Consider the following 21,164-nt stretch of genomic DNA (forward strand, 5'->3'; position numbering starts at 1 on the left):
ACTATTAGTTTCTGCCATTGTAGCCCACAGAATGAAAAAGTAATAAGGTAGCTGCCGGCACAGACAAATAGTTAAAAGTGCAACTAATTCCTAGCCAGTGATCGTGGATAAATAGTAAGACACCAATATTGGGTGTCACACATATCCAGCCAATGAAAGGGAAACATTAACACTCGCCCAATAATCATGAGATAAGTAATACTCCGTGATGGAGTCAATGATATGAAACTCCTTACAGGATCAGTAGTTCACAAGAAGTAATGTGCGAGCAATAATACCACGCTAATAACAGATGAATTCTACTCAATATTTGGGATCTCTTATACCAAATAATATATATGTAGCAAAGATGAAGAGTTATAATAGCAACACGTTGGACAGTGAAAGGGATTAGCTGTACCCATCAATAACAGCATTTTGTAATGCCCACTCTATATCAGGCTTTCGGTAAGAAAAAATTTATAGTTGTCACCCCCAGTAAATTAAGAGGAGGATAATAACTCCGTCCGATCAATAATAGTAACAGTAATACATAATAAAATAATAGCTTGATCAATAATAGTTAAAAGATTTTATTCTGACAAATGACAGGTGATCCTTAATGACTAGCTAATGACAGAGGATCAAAATAACGATCCACTGCTGATGTATGAATTGTTTAAACATAACAGCACTCTTTTCAGCCTCATTTTGTCATTCACTGTTTGTCCTGTAATAAGAACACCCCGCCCTTACTGGCTGTTTCTATAGCCTACTAGTGCTAAGCATAACCCTGCTTCCTGTTCCTCGAGTATCTGAGCTTCCCTTAGGGGAGTTGTTCGGCATATTTGCTGCATGCGACTGATAAGAGTATCTTGTTGTAACAGATGGCAAGAATTACTGCCCGCCTGCCTCATGACACAATTCGCACACGTCAGTTTGTGTTTACTGCGCCACCCCTGCAATAGTTTCTTATGGACTCCTCATGTTAGCAGTATTTGACTGAACAGTAAAGGTGCATGCCTGAAGGAAGATCATTGGAAGAGCGGGACCTGAAGGTGGCTGTGACTGGTAGTAGTGGTGCAGGCTGTTGTATGCTGAGACTCTTAGACGTCAGTTGGTGTGCAGTTGCTCCTTCTTGCTTTGGTCAGGCTAGTACATGCTGCTATGTTAATTCCTTGCTTAGGGATACTACTCGCAGAGCCTGGTGTGCAGAGTTGGATATGTTTCCAAGAAACACTCGTATAGGTCCCTGAGGCTTGCATCCCTCACTCCACATTTGCCTTGAACATTCCATCATGTCCTTGGTAGTCTTTGCCCTCATGTCTCTCTCTATTTCAGGTAAGGCGTGTCCACAGTGAGAAGGCGGACCATGTCTAAACGCAAAGTAACCTTTGAGGAAGCAGCCGTAGATGAGCAGCTGGAGGGCCTACACCTACCCAAGAAAAAGGTAAGGGATTAAGTGTTGGAAATAAGTGGGCGGCATTCTTGATCAGAGTTTTTTTTTTAAACTCCATGATCACCTCTATCTTAAGCTTGGGACACAATGGGCAGCAAGGTGCTGTCCACTTGATTTGTTTACACCATGGATATGAGATTTGAGCAGTCTTTGGATTTGCCCTAAATGTATCTTCTTGCGTCTCTAAAAGACCATCTATATATGGAGACTGTGACTTAGTATGCTTGGTAACTTCCTGATGTGGGGGAGCATGGTAGAGAAAGCTTATCAAAATAAGCACCCCTCATCCAAAATCAACCACCGTAGCACCTTACACTTGACTCCTTAAGAAAATTGGGGTGCACTTGCATTTGAAACAGAAAGGAAGGGTGCCAGGATATCTCTGCCTCCCACTGGGGCTAGTCCCTGAGTGCTGGGTAGCTCTCTTTTAGGATCAACTCTGTTTACTATTTTGGCTTAAATTATAGACAGTCAAACAAGGACCAGCTTTGTCTACAACCCAGAGGCTAGCAGCGTTACATCAAAAGTATATATTGTGCCCCAGGCCCAAAACCCAAACTTCCCTCCACCCCCCCCCCTTCCTGCACTTAATGCCAAATATATTGTTTATTGTCTCTGACTCGCCAAGACCCACACAGGTGTCTTCCCACTCCACTCCATTTTTCGGCAGGGCTGCGCGTAGCAGCTGCTTTACCAGTGCGGTGGGGACCAATTGCACCATCTTGATATATTGAGGACAGGTGAGCTCATTGAACTTGGATACGAAGAGTGCTATGAAAGAGGGGCCCATAACTCTTGATACAAATTAAATGTATTCTTTAAAGTTAGGGTGGGATTTTCTATACTAAGTGGGTGCCATATTTGCTGGAGCCAAGCAGTGTCATCAGGGACTGTGAGTTCCCCATAAGGACAACATTGCCTGTTGTGCTGCTCCCAGGGCCAGCGCTATATGTCGGCCTTCCCAGGATCGCATGAATACTTCAGTGGATTGGGCAAGCCCAACAGCACATATGCTGGAAATTATGGGATTTGTGTGTCCAAGAATTTGTCCACATCATCCTGGACCCTTCCTTAATACCTGATCAGTTTAGGGAAGTACTTAAGTAGGTGTTCCAGTGCGCCTGTACCCCCACAACTTCTCCAACAAGTCTTGCTTCGTTCGGGACCCCATTTCATTAACCTAGTGGGGGGTCCAATACCAATATGTGGCTATTTTTACTGCAGTTTCTGTGCCTGGTGCATTGTGTAGCGTCTCATTCTGTAGTAGATATCTTCCCTTTCTTTGGATATTCGCTCTCCCTATTTCTGCTTCTCACCTTTTCTACCCCTGGTGTTTCTCACGTTGCAAAGGTTTGGCTAGTAGGGAGTTTAGCTTGTAGATTTGTTGCATGTCTCTATCCTTCAAAAATATCTATCTTTCGAACGATTTTGGGGCCCTGTGAATCTGCAGTTTAACTGTGGAGTGCAGCACCCAGTGTCTTATCTGTAAGTAGTGTGTCCATTCTCACTCTGAAAGCTTGTAGTCCATTTGCAACTGGTCAAATGAGATAATTTTAACGTCATCAAAGAGGTTCCTGGCTCTTTTACACCTGCCCCTTGCCAAGGCATGAATTGGTTGGGATGCATGCCTGGGTTGAAATTTGAGTTGGCCAATATAGGGGTAATCGGAGAGGGAAATGGAGTCCCAAACCGCAAGGGTAGCTCAGGTTATGGGAAGGAATATATGCCCTATGCCCTCTGTTTCATTGACAACCAGGGTACTTTCCAAATATAGGTACCTGCCACTGCCTGGTCCATGAAGCACCCAAGTTTTCTGAAGATGCCGACCCCACTCCACAATGTATGTGAGTTGTGCCGCTTGGTAATATTGTGATATGTAAGGCACCCCCAACCCACCCTGAACGGGTGGTCTGTATGTTTGGAGGTGATGCATGCGGGGTCTCCTCCCTTCCCACACAAAAATCAGTTGACCTCAGTATGTAGAGTCTTAAGAGTGCTGTTGGGAGGGGTGTTAGCGGAAGTACTTGAAACATGAACAGCACCCTTGGCAAAATAGTATTCTGAATGGCCGCAATCCTTCCTATCTATGCGTGTCTGTAATGACACCACATTGGCAGGTTATTTTTCACTTGTTTGATTAGCTCCTGATAGTTGATGTCTGCCGTGCTAGATGTTGTGGGTGCTACCTGAATCCTCTGATATGATATGGATGCTTCTGCCCAGGTCACCGGATGGCTAGCACTCAGGTGATTTTGGTGCACCGGCAACACTGTCAAGTTGAGCACCTGAGATTTCTGTAAGTTGATTCAAAACCTCAACACCTCCCCAAGTCCAAATCTCAACGTTTTTTGGCAGTAATGGTCAAATCCCCACCACACCGCTGTATTATTATAAAATAAAATACAATTAGGTTCCTAAAGCCTAGGGTCGAACTGCCTTACAGCCCTATTATTCACGTGTAAAAATGCCTCATAAAGGAAGCACTCATTCAGTTAAGTATAATATCTCATCTATTCTGGATTTATTGAAATGAATTAATCCCAGTAATTATTTCAAGAAGAGAAGCCGCCCACCTCTATGGCATCCAATAAGGAGACCAAGATGGCGAAAATTAAGTATTTTCCAACCTTTAGTGCTCGTCACCGCTCCCTTAAAATCAAACAATCTGCAGCCCAGGCAACATGTTCCTCCTCACTGCAAGACTTCATCACGGCTGTCAAGAGGTAAGGAATTTGGAGTAATCCCACTGGAACATTATCTTGCATCTTGAAGTGCCAGTTTGTATGGCCACTCCAAAATGTTGATTTAAAAGGCACACTTTATTCTTTCCAATATTGACTTTTTATTTGAGGGAGATTGGTACCGACAGATATAGGAAACAGGCATGGAATCTAGGTTTGCTCCTGTTATGCAAACCTCTTTATGAGGTGGTTTAAGAGGAGGGCACGCCTGATCAGGTGAGGTGTGGCGCCGCGGCTAGGGCGACTGACTCCGGAATCTGGGGATCACGGTTCGATCCCCGGGGCCGGCGGCATATTAGCCCAGCACCATGTGACTCTGGGCAATAGCTTGCTTAATCTTCCCGACGGCCCCCTAGTGCCTAGAGACCCTTATGGGTGATTGTGCGCTTTACAAATGTGGATTATCACCAAAAGCAGGAGAATGGTCCTAATATATATACTTTTGGGGTCACTTCATAGGTGTTCTAATGCCAGAGGAATGGACAAGCCTGTGTTTACGTTTGTGGTCCTTTTTAGTCTTCGCCATTCTGGGGAGTACATAATGCACGTACGCTACACTAATGGCCCCGGGGTTTGCCGCCTCTTGGGGGTGTGTTGGTGTGCAGTGTCTCTGTGGCTAGTGGTGCTTGCAGTCGCACTATGCTCTTTGGTGGCCCCCCTAGCAGGGGGTTGATGGCTGCTCACACCCTGGGTGGAATCTATTGCTTGCCTCCCCGTATTTTCCCACTCATCGTGGTCCGCTCTGGGGTGTATTATTCATAGGCCAAAGACCTGGACCCTGTAGTCACCTCTTATGTTACCTATGGGGGGCATTCTGACATGGCTTCCCATCTCCGGCAGTGCCCAGGGAAGTCTGCTGGCGAGTCTCAGAGTAGGTATGTTGTTTATAGGCCAGGGACCTGGGCTCTATATTCACCGCTCGTGATTCCTGTAAGGGGGGGGGCTTTGGGTTGATCCCCTCTCCCCGACAGGGCCCAGGGAAGTTTTGCTGGCAGGTCTCGGTGTCTTACCACTGTGTCGGGAGGCGCATACTCACTGTGCTCTGGGTTGGCCAGAATGCGCCTGCGTTTATGCTATTGCAGGCAGCAGGGCTGAGAACTCTAACCCCCCCCCACCCCTTGGGTGCAGTCTTGGCCCCTTCTATAATTGATCTGGGATCATACCCCCGGTTGGTTGTTGTTACTTGGTCAGGGCCTCAGCGCCATCTTGTGAGTGCTGTAGCCCGTTCTCTCACTTGTCTGACGGCGATCTGTACCATCCTCTGCTGGCTGCCTGAGCAATGGAACATCCTGGGTCTCAGCACAGTGGGGGTCGGTAAGCGCACTAGAATAACTTATTGCTCACTGGAAAAAGGTGCAGCAGGGTGGAGGAGCGAGAAGTGTCTTACGCGGCCGCCATCTTACGCACGCCTCCTGTTAGCTCTCTTTTAAACTCAATGTTCCTACTCATCCCTCTCCGTTCCAAATAATTAGGGAACATTGTCTATTGTGTGCTAAACCAGTTGTCAGAAGGAACCCCATGATTGTCATCTTTCTGCACCCCTCCAGCTAAACGTTGAATAAATCCTGACCCATCCCCTTTCATTTGTGGTTTTTCTTTACTTGCATCCTCAAGTTTGTCTCCCAGGACCTTGCCCTCTCGTAAGTGTAATGAGATCACAGTGCTGTGTGGGTCTGTTGTGTTAAATTCAGAAATCTGCACAGACAGTGGTTTATAGCCAATGGGGGCTATGAGGTGAATGCACTTTTCAAAACTGTGCCTGAAGTGTACAAACTCACAAAGAGTAATAAGAAGGGTCTGACCCGACCCAACACTGGTTAAACACTGCTGCCTAGGGCGGTATATTTTTTGGACTATCCTTTGTTGAAAATAGAATTTCAGTGAATTGGTTAGGAAAGGACCTGGGCTCTGGCAAACTAGAGATTAAGATCATGGCAGATGATAGGAGTCACAGTTGTGGAAACAGCTCCGTGATCCAAAGAGGGGCTAGGAGATCCCCGGGAGAGCACGTCTAATGGATGCAAGAGACTTGATGAAGTCTTTCAATGGTTGTGGTGCAGATGGTCCAAATCCAGCTCTGTTGAGAGCTGACACGACTTAAATCGAAAAGGTTACGAATAGTTTTAATGTTGGAGCAGGAAAAAAATATAGTTCTTGTGAACTTCCAGGGATGTGGTATAACAAAAACTGAGCTATCCTACTTCTGTATCAAAAACGACTTTAGAAGAATTAATGTCCCCGCACACCCATTCCAGAAATAGTATGGCATTGCTGTTCTTCTAGGTGGTTGTGAGGTTTTAAGCTCAGACCTAATTCTGATCCCGTTTTTGGAAATGGGCTCGTGTGGCGTGAATATTGATCTATCATATAGTCCCTGATTTCTGTATGATAGCAGCAGCTCTTGTCCTACCGTTAGCCTGTGTGGACAATGCAGTCATACTTGCCACAATGAAAAATCTCTACTGCACCTCATTTAAACCTTCCATCTATTTTCCCTGGCAAGAGACCTAGTTGAAAGCTGCTTCTAATCATAAGAAATGTTTATCAGCGATGTTAAACCACATTGTCTGTTCCACATCAAACAGGAACAATTTCGCAAAGGCCACCATTTTAATATCCTGGCCTTAATTTTTCATCTAATTCCAAATGGTTCAAATATCTAAAGTTATTTACAGCACATGAACCTAATTCAGACTCTTCTTTTCTCTGGCAGTATGGTTATCTTCCTGTGGAGCCGCTGCTTGGGGCTGACAGTGGCAAAGTCGATGGCACTATGACTTATGAAATTAAAATATAGTGATACTCTGCCAAGTTTGCAAATAATAGAAAATGTGTTTCTCAAATCTGTTATCTTTCCCAAAAGGTACATGACCTTCTTTCGCCTGGGTAGAAGTAATCATGAACGGTATGACATTAAAACAGCATGAAGCCAAGGCATTGCCCTGTCTGAGTTTTGTTTAAAACGGCATGAAGCAGAGACATCGCCCTGTCTGGGTTTTAAATAGTTTCTATCCATTGAACTGGTAAAACGTTCTCCTTGTTTAGTAGGAGTTTGAGGCGGCTTTAGGTGTCTCGCCATGTCAACGTTGTGTATAAACCCCTGTCACCTTACTCTTGGAGCAGGTCTGCTGGCACTTAAATCTTCAGGTAGTGGCACACCAAAGAAAAGACTGGGCTTGTTCTTTCTGTAACAGGGCATCTTCTTTCTATTCCTAAATTGGAGAATGTATTAGACCTGCTTGAATATCTTACCTTACGTAAGTTGTATATTGGCCTGAACTTCGTTATGTTTAATGATGTTGGAGGCAGTTGCCTAATACTGCTTTAACATGACTGGGGTTTTTAGATGAAGTAGAATCATTGTTTCATGTCACGATGGAGTGACCATTTCCAGGAGCATTTGATATTAAATTCCCCTTCTTAATATAGAAGGAAAACTGTGATAGCCACTCTATTTAGGTTTCTCTTTTGAGCCGCTAGTATTAGGGTGGGCATTGGCATCCCCTCTTTACTTCTCTTGGGATTAAAAGCTTGCTGTAATTTCTTAGTACGTGTATATGAAATCTGGCATTCAGCAAGACCGTTTGATTTTACCAGTTCATCCAGAACTCTTCTTTCCTTGGTCTGTTATGGTCATCAACATTTTTCTTCCACCCACTGCACCACACAGGATAGAGAAATGGGTTGGCCCACTTCAGCCATTAGCTAATTCACTGTGAGGGACCACATTCTGCCCTTTTAGAAAGAACATTTCTTCCCTTCAGCTGCCGTTTTGCACCTTGACCATTCGAACAGGGTGCTGAACAGATGACGTTTTAAAGCATGTCCTTACCTGCTTTGCTATGTTGTCTGAAGTGTGCCAAGCTGCTGGTCCTGATGTGCATCATGCCAGTACTTTCCTGGTGGCATTGTAGTATGACTGGTGTACCTGTGAAATTTGGAGTTCCGTCCTCCCCCCTGCTCCACATTGTGGCCGGAACTAGCACACTAACACTGGAGCCAAGTGACAGTACCAGTTATGGGGTGCAGGAGGGTTGTTCTTGAACACATACCAGAAGGCATTTAAAGATACCCCTGAGTCACAAAACTTGACACTCAAAAGTCTGCACTTGGAGTTAATTGGCTACAGTACCTTTTTGCGAAATATGCCCATTCTAAAGATCTGTAAATCTGCTACATTAAGCTGTATATGTGAGAAAAATTGGGTCAAGCGTGCACCATCCTGAATTTCAATAACAAAACAGTGATGTAATAGTCACAATAATCTTAAACATATGCCATACAGCACATTTGAATAGAAGCAATGTCTATTTGTTGGAGCCACGCCACTACATGGAGGTATCTTTCCTTGACATAAGTTCCATGATATTTACTATGTAGCATGGAGCTGTTCTGAATACTACCAGGATTACTTTTTGTCTTGGACACCGCAAACGCTGGATAGCTTACAATTTTAAAGACGTTGTCCTTATTGTTGCGGCTCACCATAAATAGTTTACCTGTGGTGAATTTGGTTGGAGTGTCTTTTCCACCATTGCACGCACCACTGTCCTGCCACCGCAACACGCAACTCATCAGGTGACGGTGACCTAAACAGTGATAAGTTCGATTTAAAGTTTGCGACCTTGAGACACTCTGGTCTTGTGGCCACACTGAAATAGGACGTCTACTTTTCCCTATTCTTATCTCCTCACTACACTCCAGTATCCTTATCAGCCTTGAGGAAGTTGTGGTACCTATCAGCACTAAACGAAACACGTGTCTGCTGTTTCCATCTTGATGTTATAAGGAACTTGTGAATAAACGGAACAACGATTTCCAAATATAAGAACATTTATTTGATTTTCCTGTCTCCAACAAATAGACATTGCTTCTATTCAAATGTACTGTATGGCATATGTTTAAGATTATTGTGACTATTACATCACAGTTTTGATATTGAAATTCAGGATGGTGCACGCTTGACCCAATTTTTCTCATGTATTTGTTAAATCTCTGGATTTAACGTTTAGTCACCCCTGGTAGTGAGTGACGTGGGTTGTTTTGGCACTCCGTTGATATTATTATATCATTTCTATATTATGGTCCTGTAATATACATCTTATGTGATTGTGCGATCAGACCTCTTTGGGGAACACCACTACCGCTCTCTTTTTCTTAAGCTGTGTATATGCTCACTGAAAATACTAGAGCAGATATTCAGTTGCAAGAATTCAAAGATTTGACAAGCAGCGCTGAAGAATGTTTTCAAAACTGCTGAAACCCTAATGCTTCTACATAATTTTTAGACAGTATCTGAATCCGTAATTTGTTTGTGGTGCATATACTGCGACTTACCTGTAATAGCTTGTTTTTGTAAAGTTCAGGTTCACTGTGGTTTTCTTGAAGCTAATTAACGTATGTTTGTTAACCAACACCACAGTACTTATTTTATCAACCCCTGGAGGATGAACGACTAAATTGACCTGTCATCATTGAAACCTGTGACCACGTGGTGAAACATAGATCCTTGCCGTGGATGCATTGTCCACTGAGTCACCAAAAGGTCGCCCCGTTTCAACTTCCGCCACCTTAACAACTGGCTAGATGGTACCCGGAACAGAGACAAACCGTTCCTGAGACGGCAGAAAAAGCGTTCGATGACATTCATTGGCCCTTTCTGAAATCGGTACACGAGAGGTATGGCTTTGGGCCCCATTACCAAGCCTGGATTGATTGACTTTATACAGATCCGATCGCCAGAGTGCGACTGAATGGCGAAAGGGGCACGAGGCAGGGTTGTACATTATCCCATTACTATTTACTTTAGCACCAGAACCCCTGACGGTTAATAATACATGCGAATCCTAATATCACGGGCGTCCCGGAAAGGGAAGAGATACCCGAGGATGAAAGGATATCCCTCTACCCGGATGATATCCTCCTATATGTGACAAACCTGTGGAGAACCCTACCCTTCTTGTTCAAAGCCTTTGAGACTTACCAGACACATAAAGGATACAGGATACAAATGGACAAAGCAAGTGTATTCACAGCAGGTCACAAGTTAGATCAAGCTGATATTCCAGGGTGTTTGACAATAACCCAGGATAGTTTTAACTATCCGGGCATGTACATTACCTTGAATATGTAAGTGAGCTTACATCATAATATATATAGTGGTGGCGAACTTTCAAAATGAAGTGGACCAATGGAAAACGCTACCACTGAAGCTCCTCGGCAAAGCAGCTATGTATAAGACAACACTACCGAAGCACTTGTACATGCTTCATAACACATACCATAAACTGGCAGATGAAGTGTTAAATAAGGTAGAGGGGATAGTCCAGATGTTTATTTAGGTTGAGGCAACCCCTAGAGCGGTGCTCTGCACACTGCAGAGAAATCAATACAATGGAGGCATATCCCTCCCTGATATTAGAGCCTATTACTAGGCGGCGCACCTCGTTGTTATCTGTGACTGGATACACGCCCCAAGTGACCATCCCGCATATGCACTGGAGCAAACTCAGTTTGGTTCCTTCTCTCACAGATATAGTACTGACTCAAGTCTATAACTTCATTGTGTGCACAACTGATCTAGCCTTAGGACCTTTGTTTTCTACAACAAGTTGTCCGCCCATGGTCCGAAGGTATCCATTGGGTTCCCTTGTTCTAATTAAAAAGCCTACTCTCACAGTCAGCATCTCTAAGTGGAGATAGGCACGAAGAGGTTACTCCTGGCAACGTAAGTGGTGATAGATATATGGCAAAAAGCAGAAAAGGGAATGCACTGGGATAACCGTGTGACACAGGAGACCCTACTATGGACTGGAACGTGTTTAATGGAATTTGTAAAGCTGCATGGTTTCAAGCACTGGGATACGTTGGGATCTCAAAGGTGGGAGATATACTGGAGGGAGGGGCCCTTACTTTGTTTAACTTTTTATGAAAAGAGTTTGAACTATCCCCCACACAGTACTATAAATACTTACAGATTACTCACGCCCGGAGGCGATGCCTGAATATGCACCGTTGGAGGGGAGACTTTTTATGGGGGAAATTGGAGAAAAGGCGTTCTCCTGGACCTATAAGGCCCTAATCATCAACCAAACCTGCCTCTGCTTGATACAATTTAAGATCCTACATAGGACTTATTACGATAGGGCCCGGCTACACAGTTCTGGAATGGCAGCAACACCTCAATACCTTCGATGCCACACTGAAAGGGGAACATATCTTCATATGGCAATGTAGGGTAATTGCAGCTTACTGGTCCGCCCTCACCAAAGAACTTAGCCACATACTGGATGCACAATACCAATGGACCCCAAATATTTATTTCTAGAAATACCTACAGAGCGAGATCTTCCCAGAGCCAAATAACTTTTTGGAAATTTGGGACTAATGTTAGGAAAAAGAGACTTAGCAAAACACTGGAGGACACAGACTCCTCCCACATTACCTGAAGGGAAAAGGGGGATGGACCTCTATATGACAGCAGAGAAAGTGATGTACAATGCGCAAGGATGTCCGAGGAAATTTGAGTGAATATGGGGCCCATGGCGGAGACACCATGGAATTACAAATGCAGGAGGGGATGTGACTACATCGGGAGGTTCAAATGATACCCATTAACAGAGTGACTGTTTATCCCAATGATTATGTCTGATACGCCCACTCTACGTTTGTAACAAAACGATGTATGTATCTACTGATGTTCTCAAATAATACACCCCCTGCTATACTTGTGTGTGTGATGTTCTCAAATAATACACCCCCTGCTATACTTGTGTGTGTGATGTTCTCAAATAATACACCCCTTGCTATACTTGTGTGTGTGATGTTCTCAAATAATACACCCCCTGCTATACTTGTGTGTGTGATGTTCTCAAATAATACACCCCCTGCTATACTTGTGTGTGTGATGTTCTCAAATAATACACCCCTTGCTATACTTGTGTGTGTGATGTTCTCAAATATTACACCCCCTGCTATACTTGTGTGTGTGATGTTCTCAAATAATACACCCCCTGCTATACTTGTGTGTGTGATGTTCTCAAATAATACACCCCCTGCTATACTTGTGTGTTTGATGTTCTCAAATAATACACCCCTTGCTATACTTGTATGTGTGATGTTCTCAAATAATACACCCCTTGCTATACTTGTATGTGTGATGTTCTCAAATAATACACCCCCTGCTGTACTTGTCGCACACAATGAGACAGTTGTATGAGAGAAAATGTAATAAAAAATATATTAAAAAATAGTATGAATTTGAGTTTCCTTTCTGGGCTCCTCCCAGCGGTGGGGGTGGTTTCGGTTGATTGCTCTCTGACTGTTCACATAACAAGGTGCTGATTTGCAGGGAAACATTCCTCTGTGGACGTTAGTTTGTTTGATAGTCTGAGTTCATGTATCGGGGGGCCTGCTGTACACCATGCATGGATGTAACGGGGATAAGGTTGATGAGGGATCCGTTACACATGTGGGAACTTGCAGGGTGCTGCAATGCAGCTATTGTGCACGAGAAAGGGTTGTAAGGGCGAGCGACTGCTATTTAATTAAATGCTCGGCACATTTCATACATGACATACGGCTTCCTAACTAGCAAACATCCCTTTAGTTTAAGCATGGGTGCGACAGAAACAGAACACTATAAACCAATATTAGTGCTGCAAATTGTAACGTGTGCTTCCATTAATTGTGTGAAAATGATTTCCCAGGGATCCCCTCTTCCCTTTTCTTTTTTATGTGCAACCAGCTCTTTGAATAAGTCTAACCTCACTTTTATCCGAGTCCCTTCTATCCTTCACATGTCGAAACAACTGGACAAAACTGAGAACCTTGAGCATTAGGGGGCACTGAGATGGGGGTCTTAGCATTGTGGCAGGGGCATTGACACTGGTACAAGGACACAGGAACTGTCTTATGCACTAGCACAGAGGCGCCAACAACTGCACGGGTATAAAAGAGCCTTGCCAATGATACAGGGTCACTGACACTCGCGCAAAGATGCAAGCACTAAGGCACTGATTGCAGGGACACTGATCTGGGACACTTGTACACTGGTCTTGGGACACTGACAGGGGATCACTTACCTACTGACACACATTGGCAGTGAAGACTAGGATACAGGGACAACAGAGCACTGATGCATCGTCATTAACACACTGGTACAGGCACAGGGACTCTGGCAAAGCACAACCTGTGTCACAAGGACAGTGACTTCACGACTCTTGTATCAGAACACTGATACAGAAGCCAGAGATCAGGAGATTGGTAATCCAAAACTGGTGCACAGTGACCATGGGATGTTGGACCGAGAGGCGCTGAATGAGGACATGGACCTTTTCAAGGACACAGGGAGCCATGCATAAAGGGAATGACCATCAGCACTAAGGCTATGGGCCTGGCTAAAGAATACAATCGTATAACAGAACAGCAGTCATACCTGTACAGCCAGCTCTCATGTTATCATCCTGAATATGCTTGTACTCCAATGGATTTCAGCACCATCGTAAAATAAAATAGTGACAATGGCAATATCACTGGCTAATGTCTCGGCCCTGGAGGATAGGGGCTTCGATTTTTTTGTGGCTAGAGTACGCGCTACACATCCCGTAGTGTAGGAGAGAGAGATAGGCTGACCCTGCATTACGGATTTTGTTAATCTGAGGTTCTTTGTTTGACCTGTGCTGTGGAAGCCATCTTCAGCTAGTTCAAAAAGCTGTGATTTTTCAGCCAGTGCTCACAAGAGGAAAATGAAATCACACACTTCATAGAGTTGTAAAAAAAAAATAAAAAAAAAATAGACCTGCTGTAGGTGACCCTCATGTCAGTTGGAAGCTGTGTCCGCTCCTTCACAGAGCTTTTGGCAGGAAACTAATAAAAATATGCAACTCTGCTGAGATAACGGCGTAATGTGACCTTAGGAAAGCGCAGATTCGCCCCAAATTATGGGCATCATGCCGCTTTAATTTCTGTCAGTTTGTGGTGCTGTTGTGGCACAGACAGGGAATTAAATTAACGAAAGGAATATTCGTTATGAAACATGGTGTGTAAGAGTAACTGTTGTAATCGAGAAGTTTAATGTTACTAGTTTTGTCTTATTGACTAAAACATTTGATGTGTCCTGTTATTTATTTTTCGAAGTATTTCATTAAATGTATTGACTCTTTTCACTTTGTCAATTTAAAAAGTGTAATTTCTTTCGTTTAACCAACTACTGTGCAAGAACCCATTTCACCTCCCAAAAATCCCTTTTGCACTGTTGTCATTACCAGTGACGGTAGTCACCAAAACCTATGTTTTGGAAGGAGAATTTGACACTAGAACCGTCATTTCCTCTAGTGTAGTGTTTGGACCGGGAGGCGTCCGGTGTGGAAGAAGCAGCGGTCACTGTGGCAAGGGCCATCCTTCCACGAGTGGAAGGCCATTCCACACAAGGTTATGCTATTAGTGTTGGTAGGATATTTTATTCAGCAAGGGGAAATGTGTAGAGAGGTGAATAAATAATAATGTGTGAATACTGTCTTTGCTATGCCTGGCACATCACAAAAATAGTCCGGCTAATGTGTTCAGAACTAGGCGGCAAGTACTGCCTGACATGTGCATGTTGTCAAAATAAGTTTATTCGATTCAATCGAATCATAAAAGTTTGCATACATACATTAAAAAAGCAAGACAGAATATACATAGGACACATTTTGTGCATAGATTAAATATACAGTACACCTATTTTCTTTCCTAGGTCATATTATGCCTGACATGTGCATGTTCTTTTTCTCCCCCTCACTCTTAGTTCGAGCAGACCACTGGGGTGAGTGGACCCGGCAGCCGCTTCAAGGTGAAGCACTCCCTGGACAGTGACGAAGAGGATGATGAGGATGAGGGTGGCGACAACTCCACTAAGTATGATATCCTAAATGCAGAGGATGTGGATGGTGAGTATATGTATGCCACACGCAGAGCAAGAGCTGGCCAAAGATTTCACCTGGAGCCAATGTAACTGGTGTTCTGTCCTGTAGAGGACTTGAGTTCGGAAATATGGCAGGGCAATGCTTCCTGCAGAAACCAAATAAAAATGCAAAACTGATTGGACCCCCAGAACAAGACTTGCAGTATTTGATACCGCATAGGAAGAAGCACGGCATGTAATGCTTCAGACTAAAAGGGGACACTCATAGTACTGCCTTCATTGCTCATCTCTCTGTTCATGCCACATGTTGGTAGGTTTGCATTCAGTATTGCCCAGGGGAACAGGCTGAGCCTATGGGGTTGGTGATCTCTTTTGTGACCCTGCTCCAATCCAAGTGAGAACTGGAGATTTTGATCCCCCTTACTCCGCCACTGCACGCTCCAAAGGCACGGCTAACAGTGGAAAATTCTTGGTAGGAGGGGTACCTGTTTAACAGACCCTCTCCCCATTTTCTTCTCCCTCTCCACTGGATGCGATTTTTCATTGGGCACCTATTGGAGAAGTAAAGTCCCAATTATTGGAGAACAAGCACTTCCATGGTTCAGGGGCCAAGTTGAATCCAAATTCATATGCGTAGAAGTAATAGGTGATCTGGAGGCCCACGAGAAATGTATTCTCTCTAGATAAAACCTGCAAAAAATGACATACATATATAATGATCTTTGTGCTTCCTTCTTATTTTCACTGAATGTCTCATTTTCCACTACATCTGTTACACTTGTCTCTCCCACTTTCTTTTTTCTTCCAAATGTCTGTTTCGCTGTTATTTCAGTATCTCTTCCTTGGTCTTACTCTGACATTTTCCCATTTCCCATTTTTCTCTTGGGTCTCAATTTGCCCATGTTTTTCCTCTTGCTCACATTTTACCTGATCTATACCACACATTCTCTTCTCACACCTTATTGCCACCCTTCCCAATGACTGTCTCTCCATTCACTTCCTTTCAACCTGGTCTTGCTTTTTCTGTAGGCCAGGAGTCGGCCACCGTGGACTTTGAGGATGGAGTGAGAATCACACCCTTTAACTTAAAAGAAGAGATGGAGGAAGGCCACTTCGACTCAGAGGGTAACTACTTTGTGAACAAGGAGACCCTAATTCGCGACAACTGGCTGGATAATATAGATTGGGTGAGTATAGCCCTAGCACTCCACCTCATTTTCCACCTAACCTCTGCCTCTTTACTACGGTGCTCGTTGAAGACTGCAACCTAGGTGGTTCTGTACTAGTATCATTGTCCGCACTTTGTTTTTGACTACTTTTTATGTTCTTTCCCACAAGGTGAGGGTAAAAGACCAGGGTGTTGGACAGCGAAAAACGATCCTTGTGAAAGAGGGAGATGAGGAAACAAAGGATGAAGATGATGATGATGACATGGATACCAAAGGGAGGACTCCATTGGAAAAGAAGGCCCTGCTGGAAGGGTTGTTGGAGATGCTACAGCCTGGAGAGACAGTGGCTAAGGCTATACGGCGGCTGGGTGTTCGTGGGGCCAAAGAGTTGGCTTTACCTCGCAAGTGGAAGCCCCGCAAACCAAAGGAAGGGGGACCACCCGTAGAGGTGATGGAGGAGGAGCCAGTGGATGAAGCAGAGATGCTACGCAAGGGTCAACTAGAGCGTCTGTCTGGCTTAGCTGATCAGATGGTGGCCCGGGGTGTATATGAGATTTACCAGGACACCAGTGAAAAACTGGCCTACCGGCTGAAAGTGCTGACTGCTGTGCCGACACCTGTCCCCGTTACACCAGCTGCTACGGATGAGCCGCTTGACATGTTTGCGGATGAGATAGATGAAACCAAGCTGAGCAATACCCAGGAAAAAAAACAGGAAGAAAAAGAGGAAAGAGAGATGGAAAAAGGTAAGCTGAGGCCATACTAAATTGATAGTGGTTTAATACATGATGAGAGGAGCTTTGGTTACAGATGGTGCCACTCGAGTGTGAGTTTCTGCAGTGAGCTACATGTGGGATCTCGTGGACTAGAAAGCCTACAGATTCTTCTCAATTTCTGAAACAAAACAGGTACACATTACTTCGAAATTAAAGTTTCCTGAGGTTATTCCTTCTGTGAATAGCTAGAAAGCAGTTTCCATTACAAAGCTTAGTGATTAACATTGTAAGAAATTAAGCACTTAGGAATGTATTAGCAGGCACCTAAGACTGAGCTTCATGGAGATTATATGGAAAGAGATTAATATTTAGGAAAACCATTTTTTGGGATAGACATTTCGAGAACCGACATGTCTTTACGGTGTTGGAGTGTCCTTATGTGACTGTTATATTGAGGAATACTGAAATGAGAATATGTGTGATGCACTGCTAAAAACCCCAAAAGACTGTGCTACCTTGCTCCTGCAAGTATGGCATTTTTCAGCTTATCAGAGACGACAGGGCAGCCTCTTCAAATAACAAGTGGTCATGCACTTTGTCTTTGTATTCTTGCCTCCAAAAGTTGCTGGGCTTCATTTTAAATGATTATCTTCATAAGTACTTATCTGAACTTAATAGAAGTCAAATTCCGTGCTGGATCTTTTTCTCCTTGGGACTTGTTGCTTCTTTCATTAAGGGTAATTGGGGCTCTCCCTCTGTTTAGTCAGGAGAAGTGCTGGATTTACAGTGATACTGCCGCTGGCTCTGCCAATGTCCCTTCACTGTCTGTCAGATGCCCATCTGGTTGTAGTGGTATTCGCCCTGCCCTTTTTAGGCAGGGTCGACCATTTCTCATTTTCCATACCTGGAGCCACTGTGCAATGCATGGCCGTCTCAGGTAGGGGAAAAGCACATTGTTCCCCATTCACAGGGAGAAAACTCCATTTGCTTCTGTATTCTGTATTTTTTGTTTATTGAAAACTAGCTCCTGCTTTAGTAATTAGTTTTCAGAAAATAGAAAATAAACATTTTGCCAAAGGGGTGTATCAAACATGGCTTCCATCTAGCAAAACTTCAGGTTGTCCATCAGAACCACCACAGAGCCACTTCTGCTGAACACACAGATCCCACCTACCCAACGAGAATCTTTAAATATGGTGGTCGGCCCTATGCCAAGTGGTGAGAAGGCATTACCTTCACTGACATGGCAGACCTACTGTTGTATCCTTAATGACACCCTTAGATTGATTCTTCAAATCCTTTTCAAGCTCTCTTTTTCTAAATGTGGGCTTTTCTATGTAATTTGTAGAGTGCACATGTTCTTGTTGACTGATTACGTGCACACTTCTCCAAGCAGTCTACGAACGGTGGTCCTTCCTTTAGTGCAGGCAGTGGGGTTTTTACAGTCTTCATGCATCGAAGTCACCCTTGATAGGTAAATCTCAGGTTTCATGCCTGGATTTATTTCCTGAGGCGGTCAAATGGCTGCATTGTTTATCTTTATTTTAGCAGATGGTTTTCAAAATTTCTTAGGTTGTCAGAAAGGAAGGCAAATGCAATCCAGTAGCTCCAGAGGATTATTCTTCCATGGACTATGATGCCCAAAGGTTAAAAAGTACAGACAAATTCCAAGAACGCAAATAGTAATTCATAGGTCTTTCCAGAGGCTTCCTTTGGCACCACCTGCTACTGTGAAATGTGAATGGAATTTTCATTTGTTTTCCATGAGATTGTTTCGGAGGGGCACCGGTTCCGGAGCAATACTTAAGTTTCAAGTGAACCAGCAATGAGTTTTGCCTTATTTATTCCTCAGTGACCAAACAAGGCTTAATTTCCAACAATTATTTGTCTGCTGTGTGAGGAAATATACCAGATACCTGCTTTAATGCAGCCGAACCTGCTGTAGTAAGTCAAGGCATCTATAAGTCATCTGACCAATTATTTTCACTTCTTTCAAACTGCTCTGTAAGAGCAAGAAGATTATTTTCTTGTCTGAGATAACATTCGCGGAAGTTTTCTGCTTTCTTTGAGCCTGAAGCTCGTGATTGTGGGAAAAGCAAAAGAACAAAGGGATGGCTGTAGAAGCTCTCCTACTCATTCCAAAAACTACTTACAATTCTTAATCTACTTTCCAACTTTTTACTCCTTATTCCTGTCCAAGCAAAGCTTAAAGGTAAAAGAATGGCAGTGCTTCAATCTTTAGCAGTAGAACAGTCATTGAAAGTTATTATCAGGTTTATTACTTCAAAAGCACTTTAGGAATCTGGGCAGTTTATGCTGTTGTGGGATTCTCTTTGACTGCATTTGGTGCTCTGTTTATATTGTATTTGGCTATGTTTGTATACTTTTCTTTAGATGTTAACCCTGTTGGATAGTGGCCAGCAAGCTTGGAGTAGTGTATAATAGTATTTTATGTTAGGATACATTGGATAGTTGCCGGCTAGATTTGGGTTAGGATTTGGGTAGGGCATGGGTGGCTGTCTGCCAACCAAAGTTGCTGTTTCATTTTGCTGTGGTGTACGTTTGTCCATTGCTTGGCTTGGTGGTTGTGCTAATTGAAGACACCCTTCCCCAATTTGGCTTTGACTCTTTGTGTTTGTAGGTGTAGGATTTATGTGACTGGATATCCCACTGAAGCGGCAAGTACTTAGCCAAGTAGATGGGTTTGAGCCTTATGTATATGTTGGTGCCAATAATTATGTAATGCATTCTGCTTGGAGGTTGCTTAGTGTTAAGTAATGCTGGGCCCCATGACAGCCATTGAGGATACATCTGAACTGTCATTGGTATCTATGAGTGTGTTCTGTTGTGGTGCAATCTGTGGGCATGCTATTATTCTGATACAGAGAATATGGTGGACATCCCACCTTTCAAACTAAAGTACATCACTATACAGATACAGCTTGTACCTCTTGCGTATGTTACTGTTAAGTTCGAGCAAATATTGGATCTGGTGTGCTGATCCTTCTAGGCATGACACCATACATGTATAGCAACTGCAGGATCAAAGTCAGTTTCACAGGCTTGATGCCATGCAGATAAAAGTTCTGTATCTTCAACTGTTAGTTTTGGCACTAGAGGGCTTTCTTAACTTGACTGCTCTTTTCGTATAGTTGGTTTGTTGATGTTTAGAGAGGGAGGGAAGAGGGAAAGGGAGAACGTTTGTTTGTGTGTCTCTCTCTCAAATTGAAGGTAGTCTTTTTTATTTAATATTTTATTGAAAAACAAAAAGCAGAGTCATCATCCAATAATCAGTCCATACAATACAGAATCAGATATAATGGGCAATACAGAAAGAATATTGCATTAAGGATCATTACAACGTCTAGGTCCAGCCTTATCCATAGCCATATCCACAGTGGGGTAAGTACAGATCTCACCTCTATATACATTCCAGTGTCCCCACTTTTGTCCCATTTCTTGGGGCATCCCCTGATCTTAAAAATTGAAGGTAGTCTGTTAGCGGGATATTAGGCACAAAAGAGTCTTAGGGAATAGCTGATTCTACCTCGCTCTCTCTCCTCTTCTCTGGCAGTGTCTACATTCAGCCCGCACAAACTGCAGCTGTTAATCGAGCTAGAAAAATCTATTTGATTGACTGTAGACAAAGTGGTTGAGTACCCTAATAAAGTTCCTCGATCAACAATGTCTCAGACCATTTTTCCTTGAAGGTTTATTACAAATGTATATCTATGTTAATTTTTAAATGGGCCAAAATTATTCCACTCTTAATTGTCATCATGTAAACAATGATGTTGTGGCAAAGCCCATCAGATGTCTGGGGCTGCTTCGGACATGAATGACATTGTTCCATCTGTCTCGCTTTGAGATGCAGGATTAACACATCAGTAATTCTGCTGCAGCTCAACGAATATATGATGTTACCACGAATACAAGTTCCACGCATGGCAATACCACGCGAATTTTAGTTCGCAAGTGGTTTTACCACGCTGGAATTTGCAACGAAGGATTATACCACGCATTTTAACCTTCGTTTAAACACAAATAATAAAGAATATTTTCTTACCTGACACCTTCCCGTCTTTCACGAGCAGCCCGTACTTCCATCCACCATCGAAACAAGCGTCAAAACACGTCTGCCAAAATTAAAAAAGGACTACTATTTTGACGTAACGGCACGTCTTTGGGGGAGGCACT

The 21,164-nt window shown here is 43.5% G+C and overlaps 1 protein-coding gene across 5 annotated transcripts in view; it reads left to right on the top strand.

Moving 5' to 3' along the window:
- CD2BP2 (CD2 cytoplasmic tail binding protein 2) overlaps positions 1–21,164 on the top strand; it is a 117,756-nt gene that overhangs the window by 15,922 nt on the left and 80,670 nt on the right. For 2 of the 5 annotated variants that reach the window (XM_078652867.1, XM_078652868.1), the window contains exons 2-5: positions 1,321–1,429; positions 14,966–15,107; positions 16,112–16,269; positions 16,421–16,997. In XM_078652867.1, coding sequence (XP_078508993.1) covers positions 1,352–1,429; positions 14,966–15,107; positions 16,112–16,269; positions 16,421–16,997 — 955 coding nt within the window. In that variant the 5' untranslated portion in view covers positions 1,321–1,351. Of the gene's footprint in view, positions 1–914; positions 1,092–1,111; positions 1,131–1,320; positions 1,430–14,965; positions 15,108–16,111; positions 16,270–16,420; positions 16,998–21,164 lie in introns of those variants that run through there. The other 3 variants (XM_078652869.1, XM_078652870.1, XM_078652871.1) reach the window with 3 other exon arrangements.

The sequence above is a fragment of the Lissotriton helveticus genome, chromosome 7 (assembly GCF_964261635.1).
Source record: "Lissotriton helveticus chromosome 7, aLisHel1.1, whole genome shotgun sequence".
In the NCBI taxonomy this organism is placed as follows: Eukaryota; Metazoa; Chordata; class Amphibia; order Caudata; family Salamandridae; genus Lissotriton; species Lissotriton helveticus.